Genomic DNA, 18,229 nt, shown 5'->3' on the forward strand with positions numbered 1-18,229 from the left:
CCACTTCCCATATACTCTCACACAGAAAATGAGTTTCAAAATTAATAGGCTTTGGAGTATATTTATTACGTGCATTTAAAATTACTTTTATAAAGCCCTTAATTAGAGGAATGCAGCATATCTGCTTAAGATTTATTAATCATTTGCTAACGAGGTCTGTAAAATGCAGAGTATTTACAAAATGAAGCTAGCAACTTTTTAGTGGGAAATGAATAGATCACATAATGAACAAGTAGTTGTAGTGGATGTTCTTGCTGCGATCTACAGTGACATACAGAAAAATCAGAAGCAAATATTCAGCTATTAAAAAAATAAAAAAGCAGCGCTCCGAAACCTCCCAGAAGAGTAGTATTAGCTGCTACCTCCTCTGGTTGGCAGAACTGGGGGATTCTGTGGCTTACACCCTAGGGCACAGGGCTAACACCCTTTCGATCTGGCAAACAGCATGCGAATGTGTTCATGGTGGTCTCCCTTAAACCCACTACTGCTAACAGTCTTCCACCACTCCCACGCTGCAGTCCAAGAACAGAGCGTTCACTCCGTTGAGTGTTCCGCCAGACACAAACCGACTTGCTGCACCAGTATCTTGTTCCACTGACCGAAGAAGCCTTCCAGAGCCTGGAGTACTGTGCGTATCTGCTTGAGATTATTAAGTTATGTCAGCCACGGGTATGGTAGACCCAGGCTGACTCTTGGGGTGACCTGTATGGCTGGCACTGTAGTTCTCAGTGCACCCAGTTTCACGAGGAGGACAGATACCTCAGCTGCCTCGGCACCTTTGTACCACACTAAAATGGCAACCCTGCTTAACAGACCTGAGGCTACACTGGAAGCATTCTGTCATGTGCTTGAGATAATTCTGCTACAGCTGCAAGCTCACATGCACTGGAAGCTGACTTTTTAAGTTCAGTGCCTATCTTCTGCCTGTCTCACCTAGACTGACCCAGTGGTCTCACTCACATGGCATTTAACCTTTTGCAAAGAAGCCAAGTCTGCAACGAGGTGAAAACTTGGAGAACAAGGGATTAGATTAGGATTTCCAACTTAACAAACATTCCTAAATTCATAGTTTTAATGTGTTTATTAAAATAAAAATTTTGGTCAAGAAGGAGACACTCAAAAAGATGATGACGTTTCACACTGTCCGATAGTTTTATCATTAGAAAGACTTCAAAATAAAAACGACCTCTACCAGATAAACCTAGAGCAAACCTTTATCTCTTACCTGCCGACATTAAAACAAACGCAGAAAACAAAGCTATCTCATCTTCTGTCAGGTGCATAGAACATAAACTTTTTCCAAATTCAAACACAAAACTAATGAAGTCTTCACAACCTGCCAAAGAGAAGGTACAGCTCATGCCACATTGTTTAAAACTACTTCAGAGCTACAGAGTTGATGTATTCTGATGGAAGTGAAAAATGGATGTAAAATACTTCACAGGTGAATGGTCTTCTCTCTAAGGACTGCGGAGGGATGGCAGTGAGAGCTCACTCGTGCTTGAGCTTACTACCCCATTCCCATGAGTCCCGAGCTCCCACACCCTGGCAGCCAGTACTCTGAAGGTTTGGCGAGCTGAAGCTTTTCCACATTTGGTTCTTTTGGGGTAAATACGGATAAAACCCAAGCCATTTTCAAGCTCAGAACTGGTTCAGCTTTCTGTTCTAAACGAGACTTTCGCATGTCACTGTGGACTGGAGGTTCAAAACGCGTACTTGAAAAGTGCCAATGTTAAGACTGTCGAGCACAGAGAAGAGGCGGGGGAAGAGAGGCATACAAGGTACGTGCAGGAGCACAGGGAGAAGCCAAGGCCTGAAAGCTTCCCATGCAGGACAGGAACTCTGACTCCTTTCATCCGTTCTCTTGCTCCCGTGGGCGTCAGCCAGGTTCCTGCTGCTGTTACACATGCTGTTACGCAGTTAGTCAAAGTGGAGCCCTGCTCTGAAGGGGACTGCAGCCCGACGGAAGAGGGCTCTCCTCTGCAGATCTCAGCCCCAACCCAGCTTCAGTTTCTGGATGCAGATGGTAACAGATGAAAGCTGTGTTTCACTGGAACCCACGTCTGATACTGGTTCTCTGAACTGTCTGCACTCAGACCTTGTACCTCAAGGTGTTTTAGAAAGGCAGAGAATACTTCAATAACTGTACAGCATTCTCCGCTGCCATATTTTCACTGCCCTCCAAAATTACTTGCATCCCAAATCTATACCTGGGAAATGCATCCTTTTAGCATTAGCAAAAATATACAGGAAAAAACTGAAAATGATAAACTGTGGTTTAATGAAAAAAATTGATGTATAGTATTTTACCTGCAAATAACTGGACTTTGCATATTACAAAACTATTAAAATCTGCAAAACAATAACGTCAGTATATCCAAAATTAGCTTAAAATCTGCTGCCTTTTCCAACAGGATATATAAAATGTTACGCTAGATATGAAACCTGGGCTTCTGTTCTCAACAAGTGTGTCCAAACTGGTCTGCCCTGACCTTGGTGTTGAACGTCAACAGCCAGAGCTCTTTACTACACAGAGGTGAGGTAAGCGTTCTAACTCCTGACATCAGCTTGGCCTCCGACAGAGCCAGCATGACTGCTTACAAAATAAGCAGTGTGAGCTTTGGAACTCTTATTTGAATACTATAGCCTGAATGTTTCAAAGCAGCTGTCCCCTTGCTTTTCCATCTTATTATTTTTATATATATATTTTTTTTTTAAGATAGAACACTTGTCATTTTCTTACCTAAGGACTTGAAAACCTCTGGGCTAGCGTACTTGCCATCAAAGTAGACTGTGTTGTTCTGGGAGTCAAAGGCACGGCACATTCTGATGAACACAACCTCTAAAGACCCTAAAACAGAAACAAGGTATGTTTGACTATTTAAGTCGGGACTTCAGTTGCAAGGAGCAAGCGAGGATTTAAAAATCTCCTATGCTCTGCATTCAGTATCAATGGAGTAGGATTGCAGGTTTCTGTGGTGTAACAGAGCACGGTATGATGTGCTAGTAGAATTGAGAGAATTCCCACAAACTCCTTCAGAAGTTTTTGCTAAAGCAACTTAGTTAATGCTAATAAACTCTGACAACTTTTGTTAGAGTAATGAAGTCGCTGAAGTTGAAGCAGCTCATTTAGATTTATGTTCATGAAGCTTTGCCAACTTTTTTCAGTATTTGTAAACTGCATTACTTCTGCATCATCTTGTGTAGAACGATCTGGATTTTTACCTTCAAGTATATTATTCACTGCTAGCAAGCCGAACTAAAAAATTTGAATCCAACCTCTCCATCTTTACACATTCATTGCTCCCTTTGCTCGCAATGAAAATTTCATACGTAGATGTGAACTCGTTCTATCCAGAGTAACTAAGAAGGTATAGTACTTCAAACACACACAGACAATTTTTCCCTTGTATTACTTTAAATGACCATTGCACAACGTATGTGTACACGTGTACGCAATAACTGTACACAGGTAACACCTTCCTCAGCCAAAACTAATAGAAGCAGACCTTAAAACTGACTCGCATACCTGCTTTTAAAAGCACAATTTGATCGTTTTGACACAGTTCCATGAAGCCATCAATGCGTTTGGCAAATTCCACCACATACTGTATAGCTTCTGTTATTTTGACTGCGCATAACTGCCACATTACCTCCCTTTGCTGTTCGGGAGAGAAGAAAAATTGAAAAATTACTCATCAAGATTTGGAAAGTAAAGTATTTTCATAAAGTAAAACTGAGCTGAAAAAAACCCGCAGCGTGAATTATCTCCAACACTCTCGGCTACAGTCTGCTTGTAACATGAGGGGAATGGACCTCACAGACAAAGCCTCCCGCGGATGAGTGACGACGCAAACAAGTACGACTTCTTCAGTGGTGTCAGAAGAGATCCAGGTCGATGTATTTTTATGTCACAAGCCAGAAATGTCGAAGTATAATGATTCTGGTGATTGCAGTGGGAATTCTGTTCACTGCATCAAAAGGAAATGCCAATTTACACTAGCAGTGCACAATCACATTTTTCCTATCGCTTCTGTATTTTGTGCTGAATGTAAATGATCTAACGAGCTCGTCTTCATAAGGATACACATAGAGATATACACACATGAAGACCATCTTGTTAACAACATAAAGACGGCATGCAATTAGTGATTTTTTTCATGTGTTCATAATAATTCAGAATGAAAGTACCTAATGAGTGGAAAAAAATATATTCTTACAGGTTAAATACTTTTTTGTGGACATGAAAAAAGTGTTCAAAGAACAGCAAGCTTTAATAGTGCTTCCCAAGACAGTTTTCCCAAAGTAGCCGCGCGGTCGTGGCTCATGGGTGGAAGGCACACTGGGAAGACAAACCCCGACTGCATCTCAGTGCCACTGGCGGCGCGGCAGTGCTGTGCTGCTACTCTACAGTCACACCACAGCGGCGACTGCGCAATGGGGCAGCGCGACAGCCGGGCACTGGAGCCTGGAACCCTGACAGAGTTTGCCGTTTATAGGTGCAAAACAGAACACACCACGTCAAATTACAGGACTTGGTGGCTTCAGCTTTTTTTCTTGTTGTTGATCCAGGAGATTACAAATTAAGAAGTGAAAATAATGTGCCACTTGGGATTGAAAAAAATTTCTCTGGTTTATTCTCTTTGTTCATCAACCACAGACAGACAGATTTTGGGAGTGTGGCTTTGCCTTTTCTTGTACCTGTAAAAATCACAGCAGTAAAGGACATCCTAACCGTCTTGCCGCTTTTGACTCTAGCATATTATTTCTCTGAAAACGCACAGAAATGTATGTTCCTGATAGTACACAGAAAGCAGTGAAGAGGTGAATTTTGCAGCATGTTATGGAAATACCACGCGTTAAAGAAAGCGTGCCATAGCTTAGCATGCTCCTATACCTTGTTCTGGTAGTTCTCAATTTCTTCCTGCAGAAAGGTCTGCCACGTGATCTGCTGCAGCTCCTCTCTCAGGTACTGGCAGGTTTCCATGTGAGACTTGGAAATATTCTGTGCCAGGTGTTCTGGAAGACAGACCAGGACGGGCACAGGTTACAGCCGCAGGTGGGCACCCCGGCAGGAGGGGACCCACCGCCGGACAGGCGCTTTCCTCCCACGCCGCCCGACCGCACACGGCCTGCCACCCCGCGATCCCGACCAAGGGCCTGGCCGAGCACCCTGCGAGCCCCGGGAACGTCCTGCCGCAGCTGGGCAGACAGAGCTGGTCCCAGGCCCGGGCCGGGCGGGGGACCCCTCGCCGTGGAGACGGCCCTGCCGCCCACGGGACCCCGCCAGCTCTCCAGAGTGGAGCTGCTGGTGCCTCCAGCGGAGGAAGGGCGGTGGTCACCGCCTGCCCGCGTCTCCACTCTCGTTGTCACAGATACGCCAGCGAAGCACACTCATTGGGGCATCCAGGTAACCGATGGAACACAGTGAAGACTCAGGGGGCGTTTCCTTCAGCTTTAGAGTAGTCACTCAGTTAGCTGCACCTGATCTAAAATTTCCATACAACATTTTAATTCCAGTTAAACTATCTTCTGCTGCTGTGCTTGGTCAAAACACCCACGAGACAGATTTATATTTATTAATAAAACTCGATTCCATAAACCTCCAGGAACACCTTCAAAAGCTTGAACCACATCTCGACATCCGAATTCCACTTCCGCTGTGTCCCTGCCCCTCCCCAAGCAGCAGAGCAGGCGCTGCTCTCGACGCGACGCGCAGCGGCCCGCTGGCTCCTCTCACCCGCTCCGCAGCTGGTGCTGCTGCGGGTCAGGCCACTCAAAAGCAAGGCCTAGAACCACCCAGAACGGTGGTCGCTAACAACATCGGGGTATTTGGAGGGACCTGAGCGTTTGCTCTTCTGTGAGCTTGCTTTGTTTGGCGATGACCAAGCCCAGCGCGTCACAAATGGAACTGCTGGACCCACCGGTCTGTTCGGTATCAGACTGCATTCATAGTCCGATGTAAGATGATACCCGAAAAGTCTTTAACATACAATCTGATTTTACCTCAGCTGTATGTGCTACCTGAGCATCAGTAACGGAGAACGTAGGGTAGTTTATACTCTGGTTGACATCACAGCTTTTATGTCTTTCAGAGCAAATTGTTTTCTTCTTGGAAACATGTACTTACAATGTTTGCTCTCAACTAGCAGCACCTGACAGCATTACACCTGGGCCCTTGTGGGCCCTTGCAGGATATGGAAGGTGAAATACTGCCGTGTTATTCACAACCCTCGGCCTCAGTTCTGGGCTGCATTTCAGCATGCACCTCAATACTTCCATTGAACAGCCACACCTTTCTAAACTGAAACCTCAGTCTGGAAGACAAACATCCTTCAAACATTGTCTGGCAACGTCAATGCTGGGCACCCAAATCACGCTCTGCAGGGTTTAAATGCAAGCACTATATAAATAAAGGTAAGCAACATGACAAACGTATTTCAGGCCAGTGTTCCAAACTGAACACCTGGCCTAAGGAGGAAAAGCCCTTTCTTTTTTCTGTGGGTTTAACGTAGATCCTTTAATAACTCCCACGAGAATATTAACAACCATTTGATTGAGACAGCGCTGGTAGCATAGCCTTTATCCTCATTTTTACTTATCTGTAACTGAAGTTATTTGTACTCCAGCCAGCCACAATATTTTGGCTGTCACAACAAATTATATTGCAGAGAACTGTGTTCTGCAACATAAGGACATTAAAAAGCAAGCCTTTTTGTCTCTTCCTCTCTGCAGAATTTCTGAAAAGAACATAAACTAAAACAAATCAAGCCAAAATTCGTACCATATACTTGCCTCTAATGAAAAAAAAGTTAGCAAGAAGAGAAAAAAAATAACTTGAATACACGATTTTTCAAACTATTCTTAGGTTTCCATAATGGAATAATTTGCTAAAATGTTGCCTAAGCAAGCAGAATCACTGTTTTAAATGCCTGGCTGCTTATATAAGTATCAGAATCTTACAGCCATTTCTCTAATGCCCTGTGTTCCAGTTTGCTTACCACCAGTACACACAGCATGCTCTGATTCGAGTCTCAGATGTTGACAAGTCATAGCTGTGGAATTCAGCCCTGCTGTAATCACTCGGGGAACAGTTTAAAGTAAAACATGCTAATTAGTGTGGTCATTGCAAGGTTCTTGGGGAAACTATCAAAACTTGCCACTTTCAAAGATTTTCTTCAGTATCTGGGGCCGAATTCTCTTCCACCAGTGGCCAGAAGAACTGCCCACAGATCAGACTGGTGCTTTGGTGTCGTATTTCCCAGGTACAGGTAAAGACCAGAAGAAAATCAGCCTCATTGCTTTTTGTTAGAAAATAAGAGTATTAAGGTAACGAAAAAGAAGGTCAAATGTTCAAAAATGATCTGCAAATAAAGAAATACTCTGCCTGTTTGCTCTGCAGTAAAAATGAACTTAGTTAGTCAATATTCAAGAGGGTTCTGCTACAAGGACTGAAAACAAAAGCAACACTGCTAGAGCCGATCAGCCACAAGTTCCCAGGATTTTTACTCCAGTTCTGTACGGTGTTCACCACACACCCCAACCAGGGTCCTGTGCAATCCGCAGAAGAGTGCCCGCACATGCTCACAGCTGTACTGAAGCGGCATTCTCGCTATCACCGGGCTACACGTGTCCCTGTAATCCAAAGGGTACTATTAAGACAATTACAATGGAAGCTTTTCTCTCTCATTACCTAATTCTGCCATGGACACAGTTGGAGAGGTCTCCCCATTTGTAAAAGAACAATAAGGGAAGAAGCCCGATGCTGGTGTGTAGTCACATATTGGTTCTGGTTTGATTCCATTAATATCAAGACCCGACTGATCTGGAGAAGGCTGTATGTCTAAGTAGAAGCTGCTAACTGCAGAGTCTGCTTTGCTACCTTCAGGGGTATGCCCATCAATGTAATTACTGAGGTCGTCGTGTAGCTCTGTTAACCCATTGGTGGTGATATTGTACGTTGGTGTTAGTGGTTCTGCCTCTCCTGGTTGCTGCTGATGGTCTCGCTGCTGCTGCTGCATTCGGTGTTTCTGTACCTCCGCGTACAGGCTGTCCCTCTGCTTTTTTGACATTCGACCGAACTTGACAGCTGAAACACAGACACATGACGTATTACATTTCTACAAGTCCACCACCGCGTTTTAATTGGCCTTGGTCTTTAAATACTACATGGAAGGACACGGCGCAAAAGGCAAATCAGCAGGATGGACAGACATACGAGTCATCCTGGCAGTTACAGGTAACACTGCTGCAGCATCTACTCTTTAAAAGGCTGTTTTAACACGCTACTTAAATGGACCATTAGAAGTCACTGGTTTAGCTTAATTCATTAGCTTTCCACTTCTACACGGGAAAGATTTCCTCTTGTGTGTCCACCGACGCTGACAGATGCATCTCTTTGCCATTCAAACCCTACCTAGAAAGGTAGAAGCCAAACCAGAATACTCTGGCCTAAGATGAGCTGCCCAGTTCCTACTAGCTGTATATTCGTACTAGAAATCGAACCTGGAGTTTGGTGTTAACGTGTGGGGTCCATCTCAAAGGGTATCAAAACCAAGCTTTACTGGCACTAGGACCGAAGCATGTCAGAAGAACCACAGAACCCGCTTCCAGTGCAGCTTACTGTGACAAGTAAAAATGTTTACCTGGTGAATTATTGCTAAAACTGCGTGTGTGGGTATACACGTGTGTCTGTGTACACGTGCGTACGTGCGCATGTATGTATCTCTCCACAAAATCATTACTACTTTGAGAAGTATTAGTATTAAGTGTAAGCCAGAAGCAACTGGTTTGCAGCATCCAGGGAATTCCTAGGATTGTGGTATGGTTTTCTGGGACCTGTATCAGCCATAAGAGCCCCATCATTTCAAAAGGTGACTGCCACCTTGTACTCTTCCACAGGAAAGCAGAGGTGTCCAAGTCGTTACACGACCAGCCGCTTCAGGTTTTCAGTTTGATGCGCAATAAAAAAACTAAGACAATATAATTCAAGAAGCAAATGTTATCTGAAAATAACCTCCTTAATCTGGTCTCACGTACACAAGAGGGATGCATACATGTCTGTAAAACACACAGCGTTGCTGTCACGATGGCAGGGGAAAAGACTGAGTCGGATCTTCCCACTGGGTAAGCGATGGCAGCTTATTACATCTTTGGGGGAGGCGTCCAAGTATCAGCTGCAAACCCAGCTCTGCTCAAGTTACATCAGCTTACGTTTTACAGGGGTGAGTTTTCATCATTACACTAGGGGTAATTTTGAGCTTAATATTAACAGCACCAGAACACATTTTCTTCAGAACTCTATCTTTGAAAAAACAGTGCGCTATTTTCCATTATATTCTTTTCCATTAATATTCCATTACGCATTTTTTCCATTATTCATTACACACACGTTTAAACTTCTCTGTATGTTGTGAAACAGTTCTGATCTGTACCAATATGGCAATCCGAGTGTTACTTGCAACTATAGTATGTCACTTGGAATGAACACACAAAGAAAATACTAATATTAGACTAAAACCCGCATCTTCAGAAGTGACCCATGGCAAAGCCCTTAACTGGGAACTATAGCAGATGAGCAGGGAAAACAGTATATCCAAAAACTTCATGCATGCCCCGATTTATACATATTTATGTGAATATATAGCAACATATAAAAAACCACTCAATGATCTCAACTATCAGCCCAATATATGCACAATGAACTTGCAAATCCTATGGTGTTTCAGTTGAGCACACAGTATACTAAAGACTATCTTACTTCTTGCAATTTGGCTATGTGTTAGCGGAGCTTACCATCTCGAGACATCCCCACAGCAAGGCATTTCTGTAATCGACAGTGCTGGCAGCGGTTTCTACTGGTTCGGTCGATCAGACAGTTCTTCTGACGAGGACAGGAGTACGTAGCATTGCTTTGCTGACTCCTTCTGAAAAAGCCCTGTAATAGAATTGCAAAATACAAGTCACAAAGCTGTTAGCTGGTGGAGCAAAGAAAGACTCCGAAAGGCAGCGTACCTAACTGAAAATAAAGTTCACGTGCACTATGGTCAACTAAAGGAAGTTATGAGTTTTGGTTTGTTTTTGTCTCCTGGAAACAAACAAAAACAAGTAACTAGTAGGAAACAGTTCATAAAAAAGCGTTCTGACGCATCAAGGAATTACACAGTTTTTCACTGATGTTAGAGATCCCGTATTACATACAGTACACTAATTCTTTCTAAATGAGATAAAACTAATCATAACCCTAGAGTTCCTTGATTTCCCACCTTTCCTGGATCAGCACAGATCTCTAAAATAGGGCAGATTCCCCAGCTGCCACTCTGTCCTGCCCTTTGTAGAGGACAATGGCAGGCTCTGATGCTCAGCCTCACCAGGGTATGTCTGTGTTTAAAAATACAGAGCCAGACACTGAGCAGTTCCTTCTACAAAGAACAATTTTTAAAACTGTTTTTTGCTTAATTATTTTGATGCTGACAACTCAGGTTTTTTCCAGCTTGGCACAGGATTTAGACTTTTAAGGAGTGAGCTGAAACCGTTTTTACATATTCTCTCTTTTCTGAGTCAAGTGCAATGGGTAGCCCGCCTCCCAAGAAAGTCAGCGCTGGAAGGTTAGGCAATAGTCGCAGCTTGGCCCTCTCCACCAGAATGGTGCATGTTATTAACCATTACGCCAGCTGTTTGTGTTGAAGTTCATTTGATCTTTTTGCCACAGACTGTCCAAACAGAAGCTGGTGCGTGTGTAATACCTACTTCACAAGGATTCTACGAAGATCTAGTCATTCTAAACAGGCATTTAAGATCAGTGAGCACAGTATTTGAGTTTTGTGTTGCCACATAATGGATTAATTAACAGAGCTGCAGAGAAAATACTTCCTCAGAAAGGCTGGGCACCTTTTAATTAAAGCTGGACCTTTACCAATTTTTTATTTATTCAAAGGCCACGTGCTAGAGCCCCTCAGCACATGCACGCTCTGTCCAGACCCAGCAAAGACTTCTGCAGGACAAGTAAGAGACTTCCCAGCAAGTGTCTTGCAGGTAGAAACACGACAGAACACTGAGATAAGGTCCCCTCGCTCCATCTTATGAGGAGGGCACCAGTCTTTGTCAAAAAGTATTGCATGTACTGAGCTCTCATGGAGCGCATCTCATCCTAAAAAAACCCTGCAATACCACGGAAATTTCTAGCATTCCAACACCATGACCGATCCCTCTGGAGGAACCAACTCTTAGGTGAGTAGATAGCTTAATTCCCAGTTCTGTTCGCACCCTTGGCGCAGCCTGTCCCTCCCGTGCGAGTGCACACACGAGTGCAATGCGATTCACTAGAGAAACAGGGCTGGGTGTTGACCCGACCTGCGCCTACTGATCCAGGGTCTGCATCTCTGCATTATCACTCCCTTAAAATGCCAGTTCTCCGAACACTTGTAACAGTTGTGCTGAGTGACATGCTCGCACACGAACTGCCACGCACTGAGATCCTGAAAGTCAGCTTAATCAATCTGTAAAATGCACCCGGCCCAATAACCTCAAAGATCTATAGGTTTTCCTTTAGCTGGGACGTACACCGAGTCCATATTGCCAGTCTGGCACGTTTCTCTCTATTAAGAATATTCTTGTCGAGCTGAGGATTATTTTTAGTATTACCATGGAGAAAATACCGGGCTGTTTACTTTTCCAGACTTTCCCTGGAGACGCAGCTGCTCAATACATTTTAGTGTACAATACATCAGTGAAGTTACAGCTCGAAGCTACATTTTCAATAGAGCAGAACTGCCTGAAACTGTGGCCTTTAAAAGCACTTGCACTTTACAAACCAAAGATGTAGTAGAGCGCTTTTTAAAAACAAGCCCTACAACATCATGTGGGGATGTTGAAAACATCAGCAGGAGATAAAGCAACCCCCCCCCCCCGCCGCACCTTGCCTCAAAATTCAGAAATGAATCTAAACTTGTCCAGAGCTCACATATACACACAGCTGAAATTTCGGATTGAACTGACAATGTAGTGAAACTTTACTCTCAAAGCTCCTTTATATCGCTCTCATTTATTTGAGAGCTTTCTAACCTTTTGGTGGTTCTTGGGCTCCCCTATCATTCTAAGACACCTGAGAAAACCCCTATTACAGGAGCCTTCTATAAGTTAATATATTTTCTTCCTAGGTTGTTCTTTCTCCACCCCTTTATTAGCAGGAGAGACGCTCCATTCTGTTGTCCTGTTTCCTCGCTTTTGCCAGAGGCACAGAGCTAGCCGCATTTTTTCCACCAGGAAGGAAGAGGTGGATGCATGCATGGTAACACATGTACACGTTCAAGCATTATGCAAACCAGCCCAGGCCACGTGCTTTTAATTGCATGCATGTTCCCAGACTTTATTTCACATCCAGGCGACCGCCTCGTGGGCCACAGGCAGAGTGGACCCCTCTCCATCACGCGCACGGACAGAACAGTGCTGCAGCCGGACCCATTGCCACGGTGCGGCACGCTGGCTGCGGCACAGCCCGCAGCAAGGGCTCCGGCAGCGAGTGAGCGCGGGGAGCCCTGCCTGCTCCTGCCCCAGCACGAGGACCCAGCCCATTGCGATGCGGCGGCACTGAGCTTTGCCTGGCTCCCTCTCGACGCAGATGTATTAATGCAGTGCCAGAAGAAGAGCAGAGCAGACTGCAAGCCACAGTTTCATCTCTGCATTTCAGACTCCTATTTATTTATAAGACAATATATGTTTTTTCATATGCTGCCAAGAAATCAAGTTTGGGAAAAAAAAGGGCGCACGAACTTTTCATGTTCAAGTCAGTCTGAATAACAACTTGATAAAAAAAACCTCTGAAATGTAAATAGCAGTTTTTGCAAAGTCTATTAATAGCGTCAGTAACTTCACCGCTCAGTGGCTCGGCATGGCAGACGCTGGTGCCTAAGCTCGCTGCTCAGCAGGGGAAAAGCCAGTTGGGCTTCCCCCGTGCCCCTGACGGCACCGCACAGGCTCCCTCTGTGCTGCCGAGCAGCCCGAAATGCTGATCTCATGTTTGGTCTTTTGACAAATTTTCATTTAATGAATAGATTCCTACAGTTCATTAACATACCCACTTCCACTTCTGTATACACATATGTCTTAATTAGCTGCTCATTGACTGTTTAATCACAAGAAAACAGCTGACAGCTGCCTTGCTGCATCCTAATGGCAGGCGTTTTGGAATGACTGTATGTGAGCCTGAGACAACAAAGGCTTATTCATAATCCCATGATTTATGGCTAATACTTAAAGACTTCCATGTATCATTAAGTTTTGCAATATTCTGAGCAATTATCAATTAGGTGGGGGGGTTCATTATTCTACTGTTTTCTAAAGCAAACTGTTGCACATTTTCTTCAAAGAAACATCAGAAAACACACTGCCATGTGATAGACAGGTGAACACTAAAATTGGATTTTCAATCCTTGTATGACAATGAGCACACATTTTGATTGTAAAGGGAGGAGAGTGCTGCGACACTGTTTAATAAACTTTGTTAATGAAGTATTCGATAACAAAGCTTAGTGCCACTGAAAACAAGAAAAAAACGTTCAGTTTTATATACGTAATAAATACAGGAGACTGTTTACCAGGCTACACAAGGGTGCTGACTAGCCCTGTCTGTAACACAGCTCATCTTCTAACATGCTGTGCTTGAAATTGGCTCAGCCAAAAATCACAAAAACTTCGAAAGTGTGAATTCGAGGTAACTGTTTGCGATGCCAGTATGAAAGTCCACGTTCAACAGAGTAATGAAACACTGGCTAGTAAAGAATGAAACGAATGGACAAAAGTAACGCAGGACAAGGTGGGAAGTGACAATACCCCAGGTCCTGTTTTCTGAAGGAAGAAACACAGACATTCCTCGTCGTTACAATGGAGAAGCCCATCTCGGGTCTCAGAGACAGTGGAGACAACAGCCAGTACCCACACACCTTTGGGTGTGGGTGAAACGCCCAGCAATGCTCTGCGCAGAGGGCTGTACAAGACCAGCTACGCAGAGCCAAGCAACAAGAGGTCCCCGCTAACGCACTTGAGGGGCAGCCGGGCACGAGCTGACACTGTTGACGCAAAAGCCAGTAACTGCACCTGCAAAAAACTGCCCTTTTCCCGCATTATATGTTGTATATTGGGTATCAGCAACGGTTGGATAGAAAAAAATCCTCTTAAAATTTATTTTCTTTCTAATAAACCACAGGAGCCCTCCTAGATAAAATATAAAGCAGAGCCTTGCTAAAAACTTGATTTTTTTTACTAGAGGGAAAGAAGTGGAGGGGGCGTTAAATTTTGTTTACTAAAGGCAGATCCAAATTCAGCTAAATAGGTTGATGGGTTGGGAGTACTCAGTGATGTTTGTGCAAAACACAGTCACCACTTCATAAAACCAGCTGGTAACATCACAGCAAGGTAGGAAATGAAAACTTCAAGAAACGCTAATTGGCTTCGCTATAGGTCTTCAACTCTAGTTATGTAAAACGTCATGTAACAACAAAAACTGGTCAGAAACCTTTCAGTTATGTGAAATGCATGGGTCAAAGCGGGAGAAGAGCAACAGGGTCAGCCAAAGTCAACTCGACAAGAGCGTGTCTGTGATTTCATACACGATGCAGATGAAGATTGCAAAGTAGGTCTCTGAAATGAAAACTTCACTTCAGGGTTTAAGTAAATTGTGCTTCTGGTGGTTATTAGTATTTAATGTTACTAACTGAAGTGTTACTGTGTGAAGCTCACACCAGAGTGGAGCGACATGCAGAAGAGCGGACGACAGCCGACTGTGCTGCTGCTGCTGCTGCCTGCGGATGGCTCCCGACGGGCCGGGCAGCAGCCGCGAGTTCCCTCCGCGCGACCAGGGCCCTGGTCCTGCAGTCTGACGCGCACGGACGGGCTCGCGGGTCCTTCGCAGAGCCAGCCCCACCGCTCTGGGGCTGTCTGCTGGCGCGCAACATCGGCTCCAGGAACCAGGGCGCGGGACCGGAGAACTGGGTCTTCATAGCAAAGTGCTTTTTACAGAAGAAGGTTTAGCGTAACATGAAGAGCGATGTAAGCGTGCTCAAACCTGCAGAGATCATAGCCACAGAAAAGCTGGGAAAGAAAACATGCCGATACACACCTGGCTCATTTGGCAGAAGCCAAGCCATGCCAACTTTTTCACCAGCCAAAATAGTTCTGTTGGGTGAGACCTTGTTGACGTTACTGTGGAAGAGCGCAGCACAAACAAAATCCATCTGCCACAGCAGGGCATTTCGTATGCTGTCTAGGCCGCGACCCTGTGGCCCGTGCCCACTAGCACTCCCCTATCTGTCACTGCTTGCGGGTCACCTGGGCTCTGGCATTAAAAGCAGAGTGAGCTTCAGAGTTACTCCCCTCCTCACAGGGCAATACCTTTGTTAACTAAGTTGACATTCATGGGGTTTCAAATTCTGCCTGAAACCGTGTGGCTGTAAAACTTTATTCTGCTACCCCAAGAGAAGGGGAACATGCCTAACTTCATTCTTTGGGCCACTGTCTTTCCTACTCACACACGCTCTGCTTTCAAGGTTTGGGTGGGTTTCAGCGTGCCGAGCGTACTTGCCTCTCGCCTTCCCTTCTGAACTTTCCCACCAGCTGACTGTTCCGGTGGGATCCTCAGAAGCAGGCCGAGGACTGCACAGGGCTCCCAGAGAACTCCGGTTATACGGAATTCGGAGGAAAAGCATTTGTTCCAAAACGTAAGGAACGGCACACGCGTTTCTCACACTCAGGCTACTACCTGTTCCGACTCCTGGGGGTACACACAGGACTCTTCTCCCAGTGACTCACATTGGTGTTTGCTGCTGGGAAAGCACAGCCCCTCCAACGGAGGAATGCTCGAGGGATACGCCTGTCTCTCCCGCAGTGCCCAGTGCCCACCCGCTACGTACTAACTGGTGTGACGGCAAGTACGGTGCACTCTGTCGCAGCCGTCCTGCTGCCTTTGGTGGGGGCTCCTCTCACACACAGGCTTTCCAAGAAGGCAAGGCCAAAGCCCTGCACAAAGAGGAAGCAAAAGGCAACACGGCTGGCAGCTTTCCTCTCCTTCGGCAGCCTGCTCCTGCTCCGCAACAAGCCGTGCTGAGAGGGGCCTGTTGTCTGCACAGACAAGTGCCAGCACCATGCCAACACCAGTCTGCTGACAACGATGTCCGCCACAGATCCTGAGGCAGTCTCTCGGGTACACTGGCTCCAGACCATTCAAGGATAGATCAGGTCTTGGACCTTGAACATAACAGTACTCTGACAAGGTAGTCCTGCAGTGGAATTCTCACCGCAAATGTCTGCCACTTCACACAGCTTTAGTTTGATAAGCGCTGCACAACCATGTAAAGCTGAAAAAAAGCAACCACATTATTATCCATGCATTTTTAGTACATTTCTTGCATATTCCATAGCAACTGCAGTTACAAAGGGCAGAAACTGCTGTCCCCGTATCACTCAAATTCTTAGATTTCCCCCTGCCTTCCTTCTTACCAATACTTTTATGAGACTGAGACAATGCGTTAACGAAAATGCACGAATCTTCCTTGGAAAAACACAAAAGAAATCTCTACAGCGTGAAAGCAAGGAAGTCACTTCTTGAAGATGAGTGGTATTATCAAGCATGTCAGGAGAGCAGACCAAAAACTGCCATAAATTCTTCACATCTGAAGTGTAGATTAACAGTGGAGAACCTATCAGCATGGGACTGCAACACGTACACCCACGAAGCAAGCAACAAGCTAGAGCAGGGCCATGCACACCGTGTCGCTCCCAAGCTAGCACTGTGACTCCGCACTAGTGACAAAAAGGAGTGATCAGCTTCACCATACTCTGGCCTAGCGTCAGCATTGTCCGATTTAATTCTTGGTTGTGAGAGACAAACTAAACAAAATATGAATACTTCTAGAGCAATCCTGGTTCACTAGTTACTGAAGGTACAAATCCAAGAAAAAACCCAAAGCTCAGACCTTACACAGCGATGGTTGCATTGCAAGGAGTAGGCACTGCGTCCGGGAAGGCCTGAGTATGCTTTACACCAGCAGCATGTGCTATTTGTGCAACACCATCTTCCACCCCAAACAGAAGAGAGTTATAACTACAGCAGATCACAAAAGAAAACTGAGAAGTCGGAGAGCTCTGGCATATCTCAACACAGCTTCTCAGTAATTTACAAAGCAAAAATGGAGAGGGAGATTCCAGGCAGCCGTGAACTCCCTTCTCAAGTGAATCCACACAACAGATTCCTTGTGGCATGGCAGAAACGGATCATCCTTCTGTACTTCTGCTTATTCACAGAGAGACAGTTTACGGCACACACAGCACAACTCCATAGTTTTTTAAGCTTGTCCTGAAATACATGTGTGTATGTGACAAAAATGCCCTATTTAAAACCCAGATAAAAGCAGTACTTCAGAATCCCCAGTTGATTTCATATTCTTTGAAATGGAATCCAACGACCCAACTGTCGCACACTGCTTGCTCTTTAAAAGAGGAAGAAAATAATCACTATCAAAAGGCTAAATGCTGTTTTAAGACTTAATATTTTAGCAGCTTACCTTGCAGCCTTCACATGTAATGACACCATAATGGATTCCTGATGATTTGTCTCCACAGATCTTGCATGGAATAATTTCAATTTGAGCTGCAACAGAAGCACGCAACCAGTTAATTACATTTTCTTTTAAACACCTTATAAAAGCATTCCCTGATCAGCATTTGTACAGTGAAAACTAATAACCTGCTAAACATTATACTGCATTAACTATTCATTGCTGAGCTGCAAGGGTCCCCTAGAGCTTTGGAGTAAATTATGGCTGCTCGTTATATAATAGCTTTTGGGTTATTAAAATGGGTCATTTGAGAAGGTGTTTAAGAACCCACAAGAAGGCTCGAATCAGCATTTCAAAGCCAAAAAGAATAGGAGAGTTCACATATTGGCCAAAGAGCTAAGACGACACTAGGAAGGTTTCTTCCAATCTCTTTGCTTTGAGACTGCAGAAGGTAATTTTTAAGTTTGCCCTGCCTGAAAACGAATGCAACAGCTTTACTGGAGGGGTCACCATCATGCCACCCAGCTCTCATGTCTGGATGATCCAGAAGAGAAGCAACAACGTAAACAGCAACTACATTTTCTACAAGAAAACCAATGTTCACATATCTGAATTGAAAGGGAGTTATCAGTACACATTTGTTTATTAGCTACCATAGAAGACACAAGGGAGGAAAATAC

The 18,229-nt window shown here is 44.7% G+C and overlaps 1 protein-coding gene across 4 annotated transcripts in view; it reads right to left on the reverse strand.

Moving 5' to 3' along the window:
* The window catches only part of RORA (RAR related orphan receptor A), a 373,904-nt gene that overhangs the window by 11,904 nt on the left and 343,771 nt on the right, over positions 1 to 18,229 (reverse strand). For all 4 annotated transcript variants that reach the window (XM_075432128.1, XM_075432131.1, XM_075432130.1 and 1 more), the window contains exons 3-9: positions 17,556 to 17,641; positions 9,796 to 9,937; positions 7,694 to 8,089; positions 4,898 to 5,019; positions 3,530 to 3,662; positions 2,744 to 2,851; positions 1,226 to 1,336 (exon numbers count right to left, since the gene is read on the reverse strand). In XM_075432128.1, coding sequence (XP_075288243.1) covers positions 1,226 to 1,336; positions 2,744 to 2,851; positions 3,530 to 3,662; positions 4,898 to 5,019; positions 7,694 to 8,089; positions 9,796 to 9,937; positions 17,556 to 17,641 — 1,098 coding nt within the window. The remainder of the gene's footprint in view (positions 1 to 1,225; positions 1,337 to 2,743; positions 2,852 to 3,529; positions 3,663 to 4,897; positions 5,020 to 7,693; positions 8,090 to 9,795; positions 9,938 to 17,555; positions 17,642 to 18,229) is intronic.

This window comes from Opisthocomus hoazin, chromosome 10, assembly GCF_030867145.1.
Source record: "Opisthocomus hoazin isolate bOpiHoa1 chromosome 10, bOpiHoa1.hap1, whole genome shotgun sequence".
Classification (NCBI taxonomy): Eukaryota; Metazoa; Chordata; class Aves; order Opisthocomiformes; family Opisthocomidae; genus Opisthocomus; species Opisthocomus hoazin.